Source organism: Macaca fascicularis, chromosome 6, assembly GCF_037993035.2.
Source record: "Macaca fascicularis isolate 582-1 chromosome 6, T2T-MFA8v1.1".
Taxonomy (NCBI): domain Eukaryota; kingdom Metazoa; phylum Chordata; class Mammalia; order Primates; family Cercopithecidae; genus Macaca; species Macaca fascicularis.
The window spans coordinates 135,599,766-135,622,021 of record NC_088380.1 but is presented as its reverse complement, the minus strand read 5'-3'; the positions used below and the strand labels follow the sequence as shown (position 1 = coordinate 135,622,021).

At 34.9% G+C, this 22,256-nt stretch overlaps 1 protein-coding gene across 4 annotated transcripts in view; it reads right to left on the bottom strand.

Annotated features, from left to right (window-relative positions):
• SLC27A6 (solute carrier family 27 member 6) overlaps positions 1-22,256 on the bottom strand; it is an 84,696-nt gene that overhangs the window by 20,110 nt on the left and 42,330 nt on the right. For 2 of the 4 annotated variants that reach the window (XM_045394194.2, XM_065546711.1), the window contains 6 exons: positions 20,504-20,698; positions 12,924-13,014; positions 8,952-9,150; positions 7,886-7,983; positions 6,307-6,437; positions 2,375-2,905 (listed from right to left, as the gene is read on the bottom strand). In XM_045394194.2, the coding sequence (XP_045250129.2) occupies positions 2,729-2,905; positions 6,307-6,437; positions 7,886-7,983; positions 8,952-9,150; positions 12,924-13,014; positions 20,504-20,698 (891 nt within the window). In that variant the 3' untranslated portion in view covers positions 2,375-2,728. Of the gene's footprint in view, positions 1-2,374; positions 2,906-6,306; positions 6,438-7,885; positions 7,984-8,951; positions 9,151-12,923; positions 13,015-20,503; positions 20,699-22,256 lie in introns of those variants that run through there. The other 2 variants (XM_015451845.4, XM_005557679.4) reach the window with 2 other exon arrangements.

Sequence of the window (22,256 nt, the reverse complement as noted above, 5' to 3'; positions counted from 1 at the left end):
GATTAGTTTTTCATACGTTTGTTGGTTGCATAAATCTCTTCTTTTCAGAAGTGTCCCTTCATATCCTTCACCCACTTTTTGATGGGGTTGTTTTTTTCTTGTAAGTTTGCTTAAGTTCTTTGTAGATTATTATTATTTATTAGCCCTTTGTCAGATGGATAGACTGCAAAACTTTTCTCCCATTCTAGGTTGCCTGTTCACTCTGATGGTAGTTTCTTTTGCTGTGCAGAAACTATTTAGTTTAATTAGATCCCATGTGTCAATTTTGGCTTTTGTTGCCATTTCTTTTGGTGTTTTAGACATGAAGTCTTTGCCCATGCCTATGTCCTGAATGGTATTGCCTAGGTTTTCTTCTAGGATTTTTATTGTTTTAGGTCTTACGTTGCAGTCTTTAATCCATCTTGACTTAATTTTTGTATAAGGTGTAAGGAAGGGGTCCAGTTTCAGTTTTATGCATATAGCTAGCCAGTTTTCCTAATACCATTTATTAAATAGGGAATCTTTTCCCCATTGCTTGTTTGTGTCAGGTTTGTCAAAGGTCAGATGGTTGTATATGTGTGGTGTTAGTTCTGAGGCCTCTGCTCTGTTCCATTGGTCTATATATCTGTTTTGGTACCAGTACCATGCTGTTTTGGTTACTGTAGTCTTGTAGTATAGTTTGAAGAGCAAATAAATTCAAAAGTTAGCAGAAGCAAGAAATAACTGAGATCAGAGCAGAAGTGAAAGAGATAGAGACACAAAAAACCCTTCAAAAAAGCCAATGAATACAGGAGCTGGTTTTTTGAAAAGATCAACAAAATAGACTGCAACCCAGACTAATGAAGAATTAAAGAGAGAAGAATCAAATAGATGCAATAACAAAATAATAAAGGGAATATCACCACTGATCCCACAGAAATACAAACTACCAACAGAAAATACTATAAACACCTCTATGCAAATAAACTAGAAAATCTAGAAGAAATGGATAAATTCCTGAACACGCACACACCCTCCCAAGCCTAAACCAGGAAGAAGTCGAATCTCTGAATAGACCAATATCAGGCTCTAAAATTGAGGCAGTAATTAATAGCCTACCTACCAAAAAATGTCCAGGACCAGACGGATTCACAGCTGAATTTTACCAGAGGTACAGACAGGAGCTGGTATCAATCCTTCTGAAACTACTCCAAACAATAGAAAAAGAGGTAGTCCTCTCTAACTCATTTCATAAGGCCAGCATCATCCTGATACCAAAACCTGGCAGAGACACAACAACAAAAAAGAAAATCTCAGGCCAATATCCCTGATGAGCATCGATGTAAAAATCCTCAATGAAATACTGACGAACTGAATCCAGCAACATATCAAAAAACTTACTCACCAGAATCAAGTCGGCTTCATCCCTGGGATGCAAGGCTGGTTCAACATACACAAATCAATAAACATAATCCATCACATAAAGAGAACCAATGACAAAAACCACATGATTATCTCAATAGATGCAGAAAAGGCCTTTGACAAAATTCAACAGCATTTCATGCTAAAAACTCTCAATAAACTAGGTATTGAGGGACTATATCTCAAAATAATAAGAGCTATTTATGACAAACCCACAGCCAATATCATACTGAATGGGCAAAAACTGGAAGCATTCCCTTTGAAAACCGGCACAAGGCAAGGATACCCTCTCTCACCACTCCTATTCAACATAGTGTTGGAAGTTCTGGCCAGGGCAATCAGGCAAGAGAAAGGAGTAAAGGTATTCAAATAGAAAAAAAGAAGTCAAATTGTCTCTGTTTGCAGATGACATGATTGTATATTTAGAAAACCCCACCATCTAGCTCAAAATCTCCTTAAGCTGATAAGTAACTTCAGCAGTCTCAGGACAAAAAATCAATATGCAGAAATCACAAGCATTCCTATACACCAATAACAGACAAACCGCCAAATCATGAGTGAACTCCATTCACAATTGCTACAAATAGAATAAAATACCTAGGAACACAACTTACAAGGGATGTGAAGGACCTCTTCAAGGAGAACTACAAACCACTGCTCAAGGAAATAAGAGAGGACACCAAATAAATAGAAAGACATGACATGCTCATGGATAGGAAGACTCAATATCGTGAAAATGGCCATAATGCCCAAAGTAATTTATAGATTCAATGCCATCCCCATCAAGCTACCATTGACTTTCTTCACAGAATTGGAAAAATCTACTTTAAGTTTCATATGGAACCAAAAAAGAACCCACATAGCCAAGACAATCCTAAGCACAAAGAACAAAGCTGGAGGTATCATGCTACCTGACTTCAAACTATACTGAAAACACATTTTTAATCTAAATTATGTTATTGGATTATAGGACGGGACACATAAAATTAAAATATTTCAGAAAAATTTAGTCTTTTATTCAAAATTAGTAACTTTACATATTAGAAAGTACATTTTTAGTGATTGTCCAAACCGCTAGCCACCATTTATTATTTAAACCCTTTAATATTACAGCAAATATTTAGTTATGCACTGAATCTCCAAACAGGCAAAAAGAATAATCAACTAAAGTTTATATCAATTAAAAGAAAAAATCATTATGCAACTAAAAAAATTCTCTCTCATATTAAGGAAACATAGCACATGCCTAAATAATGTTAGCTCCTTTTCCCCATTTCATAGTAAAGAATCATACAGTCTCCTCTCACTCTTCCTAAGAAAGCATATGAAAGTTCTAGATATAAAAATCTTAAAGTTTTATCTCCCCTAACATTATTTGATCATAAAGTTCCCTGGTCAGTGGAACATAAGACTTTTTCAAGTTATCCATGAAGTAAAGTGGTTCAGAAATTTTCAGTGGATTAAATCCTTCTTCCACCAACCGATACTTCAATAGTTTGAATGTTCCTGTTGCTTCCATTTTTTCCTGTAAAGCAATTACCAGGATGAGTAGAATCATTTAATAACTATAATATATTAATATAGAGTTAATACTATAGACCGTAATATTAAATTATAACATTTTATATCTAGTGATCTCTGTATTTTCTAATAATTTAACACTATAAATAAAAAAATGTGTTCTAGAATATTAAAATATTTGATTTACCTGTAAACTTTACTCAAATATAAACTCATTCAGCATATAAGAATTATGAACATAATCATTAAACTGATTATAATTATGTCTAAAACACATAGGTTATCTCTTCAATTCAATGCCAATATAATATTATGTATAGAGAATGCTGTAAGATGCTGAAGAGATAAAAGCCACAAAAGACAGCGATTTCTACTACAAGTACACACAAATCTATTATAAAAAGCAGAATACTGTAAGAGCTAGATGGGGTACAGAATGTTCTAAAACATGGCTTAAATTTACCCAGAGGGGTTATTTCAATGCTGTAAAACTTGAGGTATCTCAGTGAATTTCCAAGGTCCTCACAGGATATCTTGTTTTCAAGAGAAACTCAGTGCCATCTGTTAGTCACCACTCACAAACTACTAGCTCAAGGTTCACAGTTTCAGTAGTAATTTGTAATACATTCAATTATGTCATTATCTTTGCAATTTGGGTTTTTGGTAGCTGCTGGGATAAAAAGCAAGTACAGCCAAAAATCATCGTGAAACATGAAATCAGACTGTCCCTGTCCAATCCAATCTAATTCCAAGGTCTGAAGAACTGTGCAGTGCCCAACTTACATCTCCTTAATAAGTGACTGCAGTTATTTGAAAATGAAATGAAAGCATTTATTTATTTATATGGATTATTTTTTCAGGTGGCTACTCATTTGTTAGACCTAAATACTTATTGTTTTTCCTTAACTAGTGAATAAACACATGTTTAGGTATTTGCTTTGACCCAAGAGTGCTATGAGACATTAAAGATGCCATGAGTCTAGAAAGTTTAAGAATCTCTGTTTCAAGGTGTTTAAAGGAGATAAGAGTGTATCTCTTTGTGGGAATCTCAGGTATGGATAAACGGTCTGTTTAAGTGAGATGACATGTAGAGACCCATACAACATTCTATGAGTAGCTTGGCCATTTTTATTTATCCTTTTGGACTATTTGAGTCAACTTCACTTTGAACCCCCTTCCCTGATCTCCCTTCCCTCCTGCATCTCCCCTGATCCAACAGTATAGATATGGCTATACAAGCACATATATCCTTTTACTCTTCTCTTAAAAATCAGCAGCTCACAGTATTTATACAATTTAGTTTTCTGCCATTTTTAAGCTTAATACTATACAAAGTATATTTTCCTGGGTCCTGTAATTTTCTTCAAAATAGAACTTAGAAAATTGTTTTATAAGGTCTCATTTAATTGTCATATTTTAATTAACTTTGCCCTTATTCATGAACTTTTAGAGAGTATCAAAATTTTTACTACTATAGTCTTTTGAGAAATGTATGCATATATAACATTTATACATCTTTGATTACTTCCTAAGATGTATTTTGACTAAGTCAAAATATATGCAAACTGTTAAGAGTGTGATCATATATTACCAAATTGTTTTCTAGAGAGGTTATAACAATTTGTGTTTCCATGAGTAGAAATAAAAGGACCAAGTTCATTTTATCCCAGCCACACTGAATATTATAACATTTCACTTTTTTTGTGACTTACTGGCAAAAAGAGTTCTATTTTTTAATTTGTGCTAAATAGATTTGTAATACAATACTTGTTTGACTCATTTTATCAGAAGTAACTTTTACTTTTGCATTCCTTTTATGAGATCATTTATTACTAACACTCATTTATTAAACAAATATTTGACTGCTGTCAGGCTTTATTTCTAACTATAGCAAATACTTGAATAAACATAACAGTCATAGTCCATGTTCTTTTTAGGTGTTTAAAGATCCTAAAATGCTTTCTAAATTTGTGCAAGGCTGATCTAATCTTCTAAAGTAGTCTTGTGCTAAAATATTTTTTCCACTTAATTAAAGTGAATTTTATGTTGCCCTGGAAAAAAATTCTTAAAATATTATTTATCCTATCAACTTTCTACTCCATCAAAATATATTACTTATGGGGTGGGCTTAGGATGAGGAGGGACAAGAGGGAGATTGGTATGGTTGTAAAAGGACAACATGAGGGAAACTTGTGATTTTGAAATTGTTCATATCTTTACTGTGGTCATGAATGCATGAAGTTGCATGGGTGATAAAACTGTATAGAAAATATACACCCACAAATGAGTGTAAGTAAAGCAGGAGAATTTTTAATAAGATGGGTGGATTATGTTGACATCCTGGTTGTAACAGATCTGCAAAATGTTATCCTTGGGGGAAACCAGGTGAAGGATATACAAGTTCTCTCTTATTTCTTACAACTGCATGTGAATCTACAACTATCTCAAAAAATTTCATTGAAAATATATTACTTCTGCTTCATAGTTACTCACCTTTAGTGTTTCAGAGGGTTGTTGTTAAAATAATCTGAGACAATGTAAAAACTCAAAACAAAAAAGGCAAACGAAATATGTATTATGATAGTTCAGAGGATGTGTCCCATGGAATAAGCAGTGACTTGGCTGCAGTGATTGCTTGGCAAATACTATAAACCTGACTATGATACAGGCTACTGCTCCACTAGGGGTCTAATAGTGAAATAACAAATGTATTCAGAAAAAAAAAATATCTGTGTGGTTGGATGTTAAGAGATGATGAGTACTAATTTGGGGAAATTATATTTGATGCAAAATATTAAATAAACGAATGGTTGAATAAATAAGTAAAGTTACCCAGTAGTTAAGGATATTTGTTTTCTTTTTACTGTACTTCTACCAGTAACCTAACAAGAGATTAAGTCCTCATCCCAGAATAAATAAGCTCAGAATTTCTCACATGTGGAAGGTCCAGGTGACGGGGAATTTGGACAGAACAGCAATAAAAATTAAAAGCAGGATTGCCTAAAGCCAAATGCCTTTATGTTCTGCACACATCTTGCCATCTCTTTGATGTCTCCTTAATGGAACCTAATTCTAGGCACATAGCACCAAATGTTTTCACAAGACGTAAGTAAGATGTGGTTTTGGATTGCCACTGTCACTGGGACCATCATTTTGCTCTGAGGTCCTGACTGAAGAGGAAGAGAGCAATTCTATAATTAGGACAAAGACAGGTATGCCCTAGCATTTCACCATGCCCCCTTTATAATTAGGCTTCAAATATGGCGTCGATCTGCATCAACTCCACATGCCACGCCTCTCACATAACTCACATGTTATCTAAAAGATACGATATTATTTTGCAATTAAACTACCTCCTTGTTTCCTGGTTTTATATTTAATAGTAAACTGCGCTGCTAAAATTACCTGAATTCTTAAAAATCGTGGACACGCATAAGCTGGTAAAGATGTTACAACTTGTTCATAAACTTTTTCCAAATCTAAAGATTTATTTGGTTTTAAAATAATAGAAGCCATTCCTGCTCTTCCTTCATAACCTGAAAAAAAAAAGTTTCAAATAGAGCCATTTGTAAGTACCAAATAAGCTTTAAAAGATAATTCTGTACATGCTAATTGGCACACATGGAGACATTAAATCTATTTCAGTAATAATAAGACAACAGTAGCATAAAAAAGTCTGTATCCTTCCCCGAACATATGATTTACCCCCTAGAAACATCTAAGGACAGGGAAGACCAGAGTCTATCTCTAATTGCCTATACTACAGAAATGAAATACATGGAATGGGCAACACTATAAATTACAATGAATTTGCATCCTACCACCACTAAAACAAATATTAAGAAAGAAAACATTTATTAAAAGGCAACTATATTCCAGCAGAAATATATATCCTAAGCTTTAATGTAAAATATGAAGGGCATATTTTATTTATTTATTTATTTATTTATTTATTTATTTATTTATTGAGACGAAGTTTCGCTCTGTCCCCCAGGCTGGAGTGCAGTGGTGCGATCTTGGCTCACTGCAAGCTCTGCGTCCCGGGTTCATGCCATTCTCCTGCCTCAGCCTCCTGAGTATCTGGGACTACAGGCGCCTGCGACCATGCCCGGCTAATTTTTTGCATTTTTCGTAGAGACAGGGTTTCACCGTGTTAGCCAGGATGGTCTCAATCACCTGACCTCATGATCCGCCTGCCTCGGCCTCCCAAAGTGCTGGGATTACAGGCGTGAGCCCCCACCCCAGCTGAAGGGCATATTTTTAAGAAACTAGAAACTCGTATTTCCATAATTAATTCCAGAAATCATTTAATGATTATCATGCCACCTGTGGATCTTTACAGGGGTCAGAATGTCCTGGAATCTTTCTCCAACACTCGGTGGCTATTTATTAAGTAGTCATTCCCTTCTTCTGCTCTCCCACCCAAACACTCACATCACTGATCTCCCCTGCACCTAAAAGCATTTGCTGAAAAATGGAGAATGGCTGTCTTATGACTTCAAATTGGTCACTTTTCTGTGACATTTTCAACATCATGAGACAATCCTCATATGCATAATTATAAGGATAATGAGTCCAAATTTAAAAGTAATTTTTATAAAGAGCCATCTTAACTAAAAGTGTTTTTAAACATTTAAAGTAGAACATGTTCTTGTTTAGTGGTATGTACAAACACTAGTCATAAAAAGAAAAATAATAGACTAATAAAAAGCTGTAACTGATTCCTAGTAGTGAGTCATTGATCAGAGTTTTCAAGCTTTGCTTAAAAATACACACAGGCATTAAAATTCAGTTGGTACCTTCCCCGTGAAGTAACCATGAACTTTGTTAGCTTGGTCAAGGGCATTACTTGCCAAGGCAGTAATAAAATATTTATCTTAATACACAAAAATTAAAATGTTGAATTAGCAAGACTATTGCAAAACTACAGAATAGTGGAAATTCTATTCTAAGAATCTTTCCCAAATCTGAAATATATTTATACCTGATATAGCCACACCATAGACGTTTGTTTCCTGTATGAAATCCAACATTCCAATAACATCAACAACCTCAGTGGTTGAGACATTTTCTCCTTTCCATCTAAATAAAAAAAATCAAATTCCAGTTAGTGCACCTATATTGGAAAAACTAGGTACCCAGTTTTAGTTTTAGTGTCTTGTATTTGGCTCTGTGCAAGCACCTACTGACCAACATAAGCTGAAAGGCATTTCTAAGAAAGCACTTTGTTGGTAATTCAACAAAATCAGCATTGGTCTTTTAGTTAAAATTACTTTATATCTCATTGTATAAATTACTTTCTATGTTCTATAATATACATAAAAATAAAATAATTATAAGGATTATCATTACAAAAATATTATTTTGTAAAATAACAATGAAGTACAAAACATTCCTTTTCTCTGGTGATAAGAATTGAAAGTAAAGCTCTAGTTGCCTTTTAATCCACTGACCCATTTCAGTTTCTAGGTGTTAACCCCTTTGGCTCCTTTAATGCTTTTGAATGAATATTTTGTTTTAATTGAAATAACTTTATATAAAGTGAGCTTATAACACGGTACAAGAAGGCAAGGATGTAGAAAGTTACTTATTCAAGCATTCATTCAAGTCATTGGACTAGTAAAGCAAAATAATTTCATAGACCTAAACTAATCTTAGGGAATTAAAAAAGGAAAAGTATGAAAGGGGATTTTTGCTGTTTCAAAATTTTTATCATTAGGCCAAGAATTAGACTACAGTTGACCAAACTGGCTTTTTGTTTTAACCCTACCATTTATATTTTACCTCTGTCTGCCAGCTTTATTTCCTTAAAAAGAAGCTCACTGATTTGTTCTAAACTGATTCAATAAAATAATTATAAAATTTCACAACAAAATTTAACTTGTGGTTCAGTCTAGAAACAGATGGCCAATAAATTTTTTAATGAGAAGACATGGAGATAAAAGGGCTCTGTCTGCCTTGAAAGCTAAAGCATATGTGGTCTCTGATGTTTCTATAGAAGCATGGTTCACAATTACAGAACAAGCTGTGCATCCCATGATATTTCATACCTGAAAGTGTCTCCGGTACGGTCCCAAAAATAAAGGAAATTGTCCTGATCCTGGACTATCAAGTCTCCAGTGTTAAGGTAAACATCTCCCTTCTTAAAAACATCACAAAGCAATTTGTCTTTTGTGTGCTTGTAAGGCCCAGCATAGCCAAAGAAGGGATTTTTTGCATGCACTCGAGAAATGAGAAGTCCAGGTTCTCCTGCAAGAAAGAACGACATTTTTGCAGCCATTCGATTAAAACTATTGTTACACACATCATGCATGTATCTATATTATATCTGGCCAGCACAACCAATGCTGCTTATCTCAGCTTCCTCTGAACCTATTTCTGTATTTGACACCATTTACCCTTGGTGCCTATATCTAGCACATCCTTTCATAGATTACCACAAATACAAATTACTTTGGAGAAACTAATAAAAAGGAATTGAATGGAAAGAAAAGGCTCATTAGATTTCTTATACTTCCCAGGTGGATAGACCAATGGCTACTTTTGTTTTGGATTATGTAGATGTTACCACAGATAATATTGACATTTGTTATATAAATAACAACAGTAGTAATAGTGTTAATAACATAACGATAGCATTTTCTTTATTGGGCATTTACCATGAGCCCTTTGCAAATGTCACCTTGCTTATTCTGCATGGAAATCCTTTGATATAATCCCTATTTTACCAGCAAGGAACTAGGACCCAAAGAGGGACAACAGCTGCTATGCTCAGAGAGATAAATGGAACTAGAACTCAAATTTAACTTTTTATGACTTTGTGTGGCAAGGTTTCTGTATAATACTATCTCTCATCCAATACACAAATACATTTTATTTATTATAACAAAATGGTTTATTCCTCTGGTATGCTATTCTGGAAATCTTTGATGGGAAAGAGATGAGCCATTGAAAAGATTTCCTATTCCATGATACTTACTAGTTTCAGTTACGTTTAGACACATCTGAAATAATTTTCCAATCAAACTTATTCAAATTAATTAAGATTTTTCTCAGCAATCTGTAAGGTAAAAGCTACTTTGAAGAGAAGGCAAAAGAAAAAAGGACAGCAGCAATCACTGCTCTGGAAGTCTTCAAGGCTATTGTCCACTTGCTATGCCTGCTATAAAGAAATGCAGTGTTCATGTGACTAGATGAAGTTGGAGTCCAGCAAACTATAATACAGAGTGATTTCTGTCTTTTAAGGCTCTTAAAAAAGTAAGTCTCACTCTGTGACCCAAGCTGGAGTGCAGTGGCATGATCATGGCCCACCACAGCCTTGTCTTACCAGACTCAGCCGATCCTCCCACCTCAACTTCCCAAGTAGAGGGGGTTCCGGGTGCATGCCACCAGGCCCAACTAATTTTGAAATTTTTTTGGAAACACAAGGTCTCACCAGGTTGCCCAGCTGATCTAGAACTCTTGGGCTTAAGCAATTCTCCCACCTCAGGCTCCAAAAGTATTGGGATTACTGGCATGAGCCACCACACCCAGTCAATAGTCTTTACTCGACTCCCATTTCTCCCACTCCTGGTCATTCTGGCTTTCAAGGGCACATAGGTCACTAGCCAAAGCAAATCTTCGCTGCTCCAGCAGCGTCTGATAGCATCATCATTATCGTCATCATCATCATTCCCAACACCATCATATCATCATCATCACCATCATTATCATCACCACTATTATACCTATTGAGCACTTTTTGGGTAACGGTCACTATTCTGAGTGTTTTACATATGTAATCCATTTAATTCTCATCACAAACCTACAAGAAAGGCCCTGATAATATCTTCTTCTTCTTCTTTTTTTTTTTTTGAGACAAGAGTCTCGCTCTGTCGCCCAGGCTGGAGTGCAGTGGCATGATCTGGGCTCACTGCAAGCTCTACCTCCCTGGTTCACGCCATTCTCCTGCCTCAGCCTCCCGAGTAGCTGGGACTACAGGTGCCCACCACCACGCCCGGCTAATTTTTTGTATTTTTTTAGTAGAGACGGGGTTTCACCATGTTAGTCAGGATGGTCTCGATCTCCTGACCTAGTGATCCACCCACCTCGGCCTCCCAAAGTGCTGGGATTACAGGCGTGAGCCACCGCACCCGGCCAATATCTTCATTTTAAGGTGAAAAAACTGAGGCATAAAAAAAGGAATTTGCCCAATGTCATACAGCTGTCAAATGCAGGAATAGGAGTGTGTGTGTGTGTGTGTATATATATATATATGTGTGTGTGTGTGTGCGCACGTGTGTATGTGTGTGTGTGTGTGTGTGTGTGTGTGTATATCCATCCAGGAACATCTGACTCCAAAGCCTCACCTCTGTGATATATTCTGTCAGTCTACATTCCCTATATTTCAGAATTTTTCAAGACTCTTACATCTCCCTTAAAATGTATGTTCTTTGGTTTCTTTTATTCGTTTTCAGGATACAGGTGACAGTTTCTTTTCTGACAAACTAATTGTTGCAAATGTTTAAATAGGTCACAGTGTATTTACATCTTTCTTGTTGGGCATAATTTACATTGTGAAGACAAAATGCCTTAATGGAAAAAATACTGAGTAGCTCATAATGAGAATCCAAAATAGAAAAACAGATATTTGGGGTCAACCAGCTTTTTAAGAAAACCTGAGGGTGCATAAGCACAGTTCTGGGATTCAAGTTTTAATATCAGATATTATTGTAATTGTAAGAAATAGACCAGTAGAAAAGAGTGCTTAAGTTCTTTGCACTTTCCTCAGAAATTCCATGGCCAGTGTCTATAGAATAGAATTGGAGAAACATGTGATAAAAGCCAGTAGGCTTGAAATTCAGAGATTCGGGAGATTTGTTTTTTAATAGACAAAGTTTGCATTTTTTTTTTTCATCTTTCAGCTACCAGAAAATAAAAACAGGTTTGCCACCTTATCTTCACATTTGAAGTAAAGATTTAGGAAGTCACTTCTGAAATGTAGTTTCAACATATTTTAAGGCAATAAAAATTAATTTTGGCCTGATTTATTCATACTGGATCTCTAAACAATTCTAAGTGCACATCTCTACATTTTATTTTCTAATGTGATTATATGCAGCAGCAAGTTAATTGAGGTACTTGCTTTCATGAAAATTTCTAACCTAAAATTGTAAGAAAGTCTACCTCGGTAGAGAATGGAGGGGAGTGAGAGGGAGAAGCTGAGGAGAGGAAAGTAACAAGCCACATACCAGGTCCCCCAGGAATATACATACATCCCATTTAATTGTCCTCACTGAATAAATATTGTCACTTCTACTTTACATATGAAGAAAATAAGACTTAGACGGGTTAAGTAATCTGTCCAAAGTTGCACCATTTCTAAGTGTCAGAGACCATGTTTAAATCCAAGTTGGCCTGACTTTACACTATATCTAGAATGATGAAATAATTCACTAATTTAGATATTGGACATTTGCCACTGTTCATACTACAAGTTGTAGATTAAGAATAGCATGAGCCAAATAGTTACCACTTTTTTATTTTAATAATTTACTATCTGAATGATCCCTCTGGGGCTCTTAACATCTAAGTAATTGTTCCACCTGCATTAAAATTCCAAAGTTAAATTACACAGTGGACCTCGTCATCCTCTCCTTTTGAAATTCACTAATAATCACAGAGGGCCCTCCATATCTGTGATTCCACATCTGCGAATTCAACCAACCTTGGATAGAAAATATTTGGGGAAAAAAGGTAAAATAATACAACAATAAAAATAATACAAATAAAAAATACCATATGACCCTGTTTATGTAGCGTTTACATTGTATTGGGTATTATAATCAACCTGTTTAAAGTATACAGGAGGATGTGCATACCTCATAGGCAAATACTGTATCATTTTATATAAGGACAAGCATCCATGAATTTTGGTGTCTACCCAGGGTCCTAGAACCAATCCCCCGCGGATACCAAGGGATATCTGTATATGGTAGATCAGAAACTTTGCTTGAGAAGATGTCTTCAAATAGAAGTCTTACCTTTTTTCACATGAATACACCAACCCTGTTCATTTCTCATGGGTTCATCTTTCTGAAAGTCATACTTTATTAAGTCAAAAGTGGAAAGAAGCTGCAAAACAAAAAAAAATCAAATAGAAACAAGCATTTAGTTACTTGTGCAATGACATCTACTATAGTAGACTATGCTAATTGAAATAAATGTTGGAATATGGATTTATTAAAACAACTTCTACTGAAGGCAAATTAAATATTTAAAACTCAAAACTAAAGGTATTAGTAAACAGCAGTCATTTACTGGCGTTTACTTTCATTTCTTTTGTGGTACACTTTACTTAGCAAAACAATACTAATTTTAATCAAGATACTGAAACAATCCAGGCATTCAATGAATAGTCTGTTAACTGCCCGTAAAAGGACCATTTTCCGCAGCCATTTATTTAAAGTAGCCCTGGAAGTGAAAAGTTTTCATAGAACTAAAATGTAAGCTACATTAATGTAAGAATGGTATTGTTTATTTTTTCCTCACAGTATCTAAAAAAACAAACAAACAAAAAAGCCAAAACATATCAAATGCCTAAAAAGTATGTTTACTTGACAGCCACTTTGTCCTTTTCCTGTAAACCTTTCCCCTGAGCCTTTCACTTTAATGCTCCTAAACTAACATTTAGTGCTTCTCCACACTCTTCGGTATGGGATGATAAATTGATTAGAAAACACCCATCACATCAGGAAGCAAAAATTGGATGTCTCCTCTCATCCCCAAATGTTTTCAGTTACTCTGCTCCTATCATGTCCATATTATCATGTCATGCAGGCTCATTTGTCCACTAAATTCCCACCCTGGGAGAGAACTGCAGACTGGTTTAGTCCAATCTCCTCCTATATATATATATATATATTTTGAGACAGTGTTTCACTCTTGTCACCCAGGCTGCAGTGCAGTGAGGAGATCTCGTCTCACTGCAACCTCTGCCTCCCAGGCTCAAGCAATCCTACCAACTTAGCCCCCCATGCAGCTGGGCTTACAGGCATGAGCCACTTCACCCAGCCCTCTCATTTTTATTCTATAAGAAAACTGAGGTTCTACTCAGCAATTAAGCAAGCTCAGTTAGAAAATGGTAAACTAACATGAATGTAATAAAATGAAGTGAAATAAAATAATAATAAAGAAAGATGAATGGGGGGAAAGCAGGAGAAGAGAAATGAACAAATATAGAACAAAGATGAATGGGGGAAAAGCAGGAGAAAATGAACAAATATAGAACAAATAAGTGGGAAAAGATAAGATGATTGAGATAGATGCAATAGTATTATTTATCATCAAAGATTAAATGCAAATACCTCTGGTTCTTAGCATTAGTAAAATAAGCATGTAACTTGAATCACAACGCATTATTTGAATTAAAATATAAATGAGAGCAATGAACATTCATTGGGCACTAACTATATGCGGGGCACTGTTTAATGTAATCATCAAAACATCCTCTAAGGTAGAAATTAATATTATCCTATTTTAGGATTAGAGCCAATGACCAATGAAAGAGGCAACAAGGCAAATATATTGTTATTCTAGATATAAAGACTGTTTATTAAAATATGAACTTGCATCTTGTTGGTCTTTGTCTATAATTGGGATAACAGGATATTGGCCACTTGCCTAATGGCTAGTAGAAAGAAAGAGTCCAGAAATTCCGGAACTGCCTTTATCATCTTGGCCAAACAAGAACAGACCCCTGTCCATTACTTATTCTTTTTTCTCCTATTTTAACATGTTTTGCTTTTTGGAAAATTTGCCCAGTGACTTGTGATGTCAGCTTCAGTGTTATTTCTTTTAGATTAATTGGGCAACCATGTATGTGGGTGAGATTCATTCCACAGCAAATTACAGTGTGTCTGTTATCAGAAAAAGGGGACTTGATGGTCAGAAATTGAATAATTTTATAATTCAAATAAAATTAAATATATCACAGCATTTTCTAGCAGTACCCTGGAGCAGAGGATTAATGCTCAGCTAGAAATATTTCTATTCTCCTTCCTGCCTTCAGGAGGTCCTCATGATATTACAAAAATCATGTATAATGGCTGCATTATACTACAAATTCAAAAAATAGATGCCACACCTTAAAATCCCCCAAATGTACATGTTTATGTATGTGTGTATGTGTACATGTCTGGAGCACAGCTGCAGGGGGTCCCATTCATAGCAGAACTGTGCAATGAACACACACCTATGTAGCTGTACGCATTGGCCCTGGGAGGTTTTATCCATACCTACCTATCTTTGCAGATTCAGATTTGTAAATTTATGAGTTGGAAAAGGAACACAAAGTTAATTTCCTTCGTTAATACACGAGGAAACTCTGAACCGAGAGAAAAGTAACTTGTTAAAGTCACAAAGTGAAATAACGGTAGAGTCGGGAATAGAGTTATCAGTCCCTGTGTAGTAAAGAATTTAACCTTGTCCCCAAAAAAGATCCCAGCTTCTGGGAGGTGACCTCTAAGTCCTTGGAATATCATTCTTAATAGGAGTGCATTTTTTTGTCTAAGACCTCTGGGCAACTAGATGGCAACAGTATGATTTAGAATGGGGTCTCTGAGGCACATGAACAATGTGAGGTAGGCTGGGGGCTTTGCATCACCCAGCTTGACCTCCTAAGGGGCAGAGATGGAGGTAAGCCATGTGAGCAGTCAACCTGAATTACACAACCAAGCCCCCAGAAAGACTGGACATCAAGGCTCCCATGAGCTTTCCCAGTTGGCACTAGTTTGTGCATATTTTTACACAATTCCAGGAAAGTAATGCTGTTCTGACTCCACAACACAGCATATCTGGAAGCTTCACCCTTGGTACCCTCCTGGATTCTGCCTTACATATGACATCCCTAGGATGATTATAATCTAGATCCTTTAGATGTGATAAGCTGAGTTTTGTGAGTCCTTTTAGCAAATTATCAAACCTGAGAGTGGTCTTCAGGGACTCCTGAAATTATAACTGATGTCAGAAATGAGTGGTCTTGTGGGGACTGTTCTCTTATTTTGAAGTTGTCTAACTTTTCTTATCCCTAAAAGATGCCTACTTTTAAGGCAATAAAACAGCTTATGAAAATGGTTAAAGAAATGAGCCATTTTATTAATCTCATATATTATTTTTAAATTTAGGTTTAGATGGTATTTAAATTTTAAATCCCATTGTATCTATGGATTTGCCAATATGACAGGAGAATTACCATTTCTTCCTTTCCTCCCTCCCAACTCCCATTTTTGTTAGTGTTATAATTATTTTTACATTGTCAAGTTTTATTCCATGTAAAAACAATTCAGAGTGGTTCAATCTTCTATATGAGAATTGACTCAACGTTCACCATCAGGCATTTTAACTGAAGGTCATTCTTTCATTTCTAAGTTACGGTTTATCTTCAAGTTGGTCATTATTTTTCATTCAGTGAATTTTACAAAGAAATATTGCATTCCTATAAATATGAGGGTATTATAGATTCTGATTTCTTAAAACTTTGAGAAAACATCCTAGAAAAATTCTTAGGTGAAGTCAACTCTTTCCTTGTTTCCTAACCTTGAGTGTTTTATTTTGAGAATGCCTGAGATATTTCCCACCCTCACCTGTGCTACACTTTGCTCATCCTTTGCTTTTCCTACCTCAAAATCTCCTTAAGGTTCTTTTTGTTTCATAATTTCACCAGGATATATTTTTATTATAAGTATTCTGCCCCATATAGTGTACTCTTTTGCTAAAGATTCAAGTTTGTACCTTAAGGAAATGTTCTTCTACTACGGTAGAAATAATTATTTTTTTCTTTGATCTGTTCTTTTCTGCAGGAACACCAATTAAGGATGTATCAGATCATTGTCTATGTTTTCAAAATCCTTTTTCTTCATTTTTAAATTATCATTTGCTTGCTCTTTTTACTGTGTTTGTGGGACTCCTTAATTCCGCTCATCTTTCTCCCTAACAACATGTACATTCCTTTTGATTTTAAGTTCTTTTATGTGATGCTCATTTGTGTAATATTTACATTTTTTCCTCTATTTTTTTCTTTGAGCTGAGCATGCTTACTTTTTAGTTCATTTTGTTGATTTATGTTTGTCCTTGATCCTTTTTCTTTTCTGCGCTCTTATTTTTAAAGAGAATATTATTGCAATTTTTCAAGCCTGTGAGAAATTGTTTCTCTAAACATTTCCTGGTCGTTTTGGGAAACTTACTATTTTGATGTGCATTCATTTTTTTTCCAGCTGCCTTTTATTTTTGATTCATTTTCTGTTTTTTTTCTGAGCTTTATTTCATGTATGTATAAAATGTGCATTCATTTTTTTCATCTGCCTTTTATTTAGATTCATTTTCTCCCTTTTTTCAAGCTTTATCTTTGTATTTTATGTTTGACTCTTCCTATTTTCCCCAGGTGAAAATACTACAGAAAAAGAGTAGTTCATAATTCTACTTGAGTTTGTCTCTCAAATAAGGTGTCACTAAATTTTTTATATTGTTTGCCTTGGGAGAATATGTGGGACAGTATTTCTTCAGTTTTATGCATTAAAATAGTAAGTGTAGCACATAAAGACAATGGGTTATAGGAACTCTGTTGCTGCCTTATAATTATACTTCACTTGTAACATTTTATCTCTGGAGACTGCTTCCCTCCCAGATAATAAGCATGAGCCTCCATTAGGCTAGCATTTTTGAGAGACACTTATCAAATCTCCTCACTTAATTATGAGAAAATCATTGAACCAAATTTTTCTAGTTACCCACTATCTAAGAAAACAACATGTGAATAAAATGATAAAAGGCAGACTAGAAGACATGTAGTATTAGGCACAACTTTGTTTTTTCATTTCCAAACTGAAAAAGAAAACTAAAATGAGTTGAAAAACAGAGGTTTTCCAAATAAATTGAAGACAACCATGACTTTTTACATGATTGACATTATTACAGTTGACAGAAAATTTAAAGAATTAGAAAATTATAATAAAGTCAGTAATATAAAATACAAATCATCATACCCTTGTTGGTTGCTTTAGAATGACTCAGCTTCACAAAGCGGCTCAATATCAATACCAAATTTGTAAAGGAACCAGTGCAATGAATTGAGAAAATTAACCGCAAGGAATGTAAAACTCAGTAAAATCAGCACTTACTTTCCCCAAAATGCTTTTGTTCAGAATAAAGTGCATTTCTGAGATGTCAACTATACCCTCAAAATCCCAAAAGAATGCATTATAAAAATAGTTTGCATTTTCTTTAGGTTTAGAGCATTACCGTTATTTACACTAGCTTTGGGCAACTAGACTGAAAAAGTGAGCTGCTACGGCATGAAAAACACATGTCTGCCAATTCCTTCCAGACACTGAAAAAATCACCACGGATTAGAAAAGCAAATACTTTGTTGCTTCCAGGTGTTCTTTGAGGTATGGCAGTTTATTATACAGAAAACTTTACCTATAAAGCTAAAGCAGTTAGGGATGAAAGTGATAAAAATGCACCAAAGTTCGCATTATGGGATTCTTAAAGATCTCTTTAAAAGCAGCTCTAAATATGGCTTGAGTAGGGAGCTCTGGAAATCTCAAAAGCAATAATATAGGATAGTGCTACTTTCAGAGAACAGGTGAGGCCACTAAGGAAACACACCTGAGGGGAGAGATTATCAAACAAAGACTTTCCTCATACATGTGTGCCTGTAGGAAGTACTTTTGTTCCTGCACTGTTATGTCAGGTTTAGGAGTCAGAAAGTGAGTTGGGAAGTTTTTTCTCCTTCTGCATTATCTGGAAGAGTTTGTAGGAGAGGAATCATTTGCTCTTGAATATTCACTATCCTGAGTGGGAAAGCTATCTGAAACTAAGGGAAGATGTTGGAGTATGAATTTATTTCATTTAGTGTGATAAAATAATTCGAGTCAACTCTAGTAAGTTGTACATTTCTAGAAATTTTTCCAATTCATCTAATAATTTCAAGTTTATTGATATGAACTTATTCAACCTATCCTCTTTTACTGTCTTAATGTCTAAAGTATCAGCAGCAATGTTCCCTTTTCCATTCCTGATATTATTTCTGCCTTCTATCAATCAGATTCGATTTCTTTACTTTTTAAAAATTATATTTCTATCTATTTTTATATTCCTCACCAAATATTTTTTCTATGTCATTAATTTCTGCTCTTTATTACGTCCTTCCTTTTATTTCTTTTGAGTTTATTTTAGATGTCCTTTTAAAAGTTAACTTACAGAGATGGTTACTGAGCTCCATCCAATTTTCAGGTATTCTTGGCTAAGTGCACAAGTTTTTCCATGTAATATTTTCATTAGGAGGTAGCTCACAGTATCTTCTAATTTCTATTATGATTTTTTCTTTGATGAATGGAAATTTAGAAATGTTTTATTTCCAAATATATAGGAGGTTATCTAGTTGTCTTTTACAAAAATTATTTCTACCAACAATTAAACTGTTTTCAGAGAACATAATTTAAATATATTCAATCCTTTGAAATTTGTTGGAATTACCCAACTGGCCCAGGAACTTCTGTAAATGTTTCAAAAGTGTTTGAATACAATAGACACACTGCAGTTGTTAGATGCAGGGTTTTCATATGTCAATTAGCAGTTTATTATTATAGATTATTGAAGATTTATTTTCTCTTGCAGCTATATCAGTTTTGCTTTATAAAGGTTGAGACTGCTATGTTTATTTTTGCCTTTGTTCTGAAAAAATTATTGTTGAATATAAGTTCCAGTTTGACAGTTATTTTTTCCAAGCCAGTGGAAGGTAAATGTCCACTGTCTTTTGTGTTTTGTGGTTGCTATTGAGAAATCAGCTGTCAATCTTCTCCTCCTAAAAAGTTGATTTATTTGGCTACTTTTAAGATTTTAGTGGTATCTTAATATAGTTTTAAAATTATTAAAAGCCGGTATAGAATTGAGTGGTATAAACATTGAAAGATAAGTAGAAATAGTGGAATAAAAACACTTAAGGAAAACGGAAAGAGTCAAATTAACATATATCAGGGCCTATGCTTGCTATTTATAAATTACATCATTAAATTTGGAAACTGAACAAGAAAAGGCATCATTATGGTGACATGAGAGAGAAAACACGGAAGATAACTGAGGTTCACAAAACCTGTACCCTCGTCTCTCACACTGAGGCCACTACTCTATTTCTAGAAATTTAAAAAAAAAAAAAAAAAAAAAAAAAAAAAGGTGATAATATTTACCACAATTTACAAGCACAATATCCAAGAAAGCTGGCAGACCTCAATGTGCTTTTTTTTGGCGGGTGGGGGGGGGGGGGGGTGGTGGGGGAGGCTGGAGTGCAGTCGCGTGATCTCCGCTCACTGCAAGCTCTGCCTCCCGGGTTCACGCCATTCTTCCGCCTCAGCCTCCCGAGTAGCTGGCACTACAGGTGCCCGCCACCATGCCCGGCTAATTTTGTTTTTGTATTTTTAGTAGAGTCGGGGTTTCACCGTGTTAGCCAGGATGGTCTTTATCTCCTGACCTCATGATCTGCCCACCTCGGCCTCCCAAAGTGCTGGAATTAGGCGTGCGCCACCGCGCCAATGTATTTCTTTAATAAGGAAAATGCTGTACTTACTTTGTGAAAGAAATTTGCTCTCCCAATTGCTCCAATTTTCCCAGTGTAGTTCATGAAAGATATGTTTGATTCAGTAGCTGCATAAAGTTCACACACCTTTATATTTCCAAATCTGTCTAAAAATTCTCTCCATACATCACTCCGCATACCGTTTCCAATTGCCAAACGCACCTTATGATCCCTTTCTCCTTCTCTCTGTTAGAGGAAAATGTTTTACTTGTAATTAATTCCAGTTTCCAGTTGTTTCTTTCATTATTATTATTTAAATGAAAAATGTCACAGAAGTAAACTGCATTGTGCAATAATAGAAGGGAAGCTAAAATATGTGTATAAGTCTATTGCAGAACTGTGTCCAAATTCTAATGAAAGTAACACTGGCCAAGAATAATACAGTTTGTGTTTTTCCATATCTGGGAACAGCTCATTCTAAATTGCAGATCACTAAAGGCTTTTTTGAGTAAATGTCAGGTAAAGAAGAAAGCATTTTTCAGGAAGAAAAAAAGCATTACTTTGATAATATTATGAAACATACTTAAGTTTGGATGTCCAGGCTTAGCAGTAATTAGCTATATAATTCTGAACAAGATATTAACTCCTAACTCTGATTCTCAGTTTATTCATCTATTTTAAGAAAGGTAATAATAACTGTCTTCCTTATATACTGTAGTGTATAGTTAATACACAGTGAATAACATAGAGTAAACAATAATTTGAGGCCATAGAATCAAAGTAATATTTGACTTGTAAATATTATGGCAACTGTATGTGACTATTATTTTAGAATATTCTCACATTTTTACTTTTTGTTCATATTTTAGAATTAAAGGAAGATATAGGATTCTATTTTGTTCTATATTCAATAAGTAATGTTTTAACTAACATGAACTTTTACACTCACCTAAAATTAGAGTAAGAATATATTATCAGTGTAGTCACAATAAATCCATTATTTGCTCTGATTACCTCCATCATCACCAAAAAATGCAAAATAACAAGATGTAATAATAAATCAGCAACAACAATAAAATAGAGAAATTGGCTTCTTTGCTACCTATAATTTAAAATGATCAATGGATCACATTATTCATTTCAGTTTCTTCTCTAAACACCATTTAAATGGTTTTAAAGGGAATATTTTAATCTATGAATTTTCAAGAATAAACAGAAGTGAGTTGAGAGGTAATTTTGGAAACTGAAAAGTGAAGAGACAAAAGGACATGTGTTTGAGCAGAATGGATAAGGCTGAAATCTAAGCCTGCAGCTTAGCACCCAACAAAGGCTCCTGAAAGTGTCAAGCAAGCATCAAAAAGAATGAGGAAAGCAGAAAGCCTAGTAGGAAATTTGTTTAAGAAGCAGTTGTATAACTAAATATCTAAATACAGACAAAGCGTCTGGGAGTCTGCCCTTGCTACACATTGGCCAAAGACTGGAAATTTGTCTCTGGAGATGTCTAACCAGACACCAGTTTGGGTTGAGGAACTTACTGTGAAAATTAATTTTATAAAATAGAGTCCTTCACATCATGCCCAACTAAAATGGATTCGGAGGCCATGGAGAAAGGCACCGAGGTCATGCATGCCTGTTCCAGAAACTGTTTTTGTAATTGAAAAGCAAAAGCACAAAGACCTACTGTAACTCTAAGTCTTACCTGGTAATTGTTGACACTCATCAATCAGAACTCGCCAGCTCCAATAAGACACTGCCAGTACCAGTGAAACTTCCTTCAAAACAGCTTATATAACTTTGCTTGTTT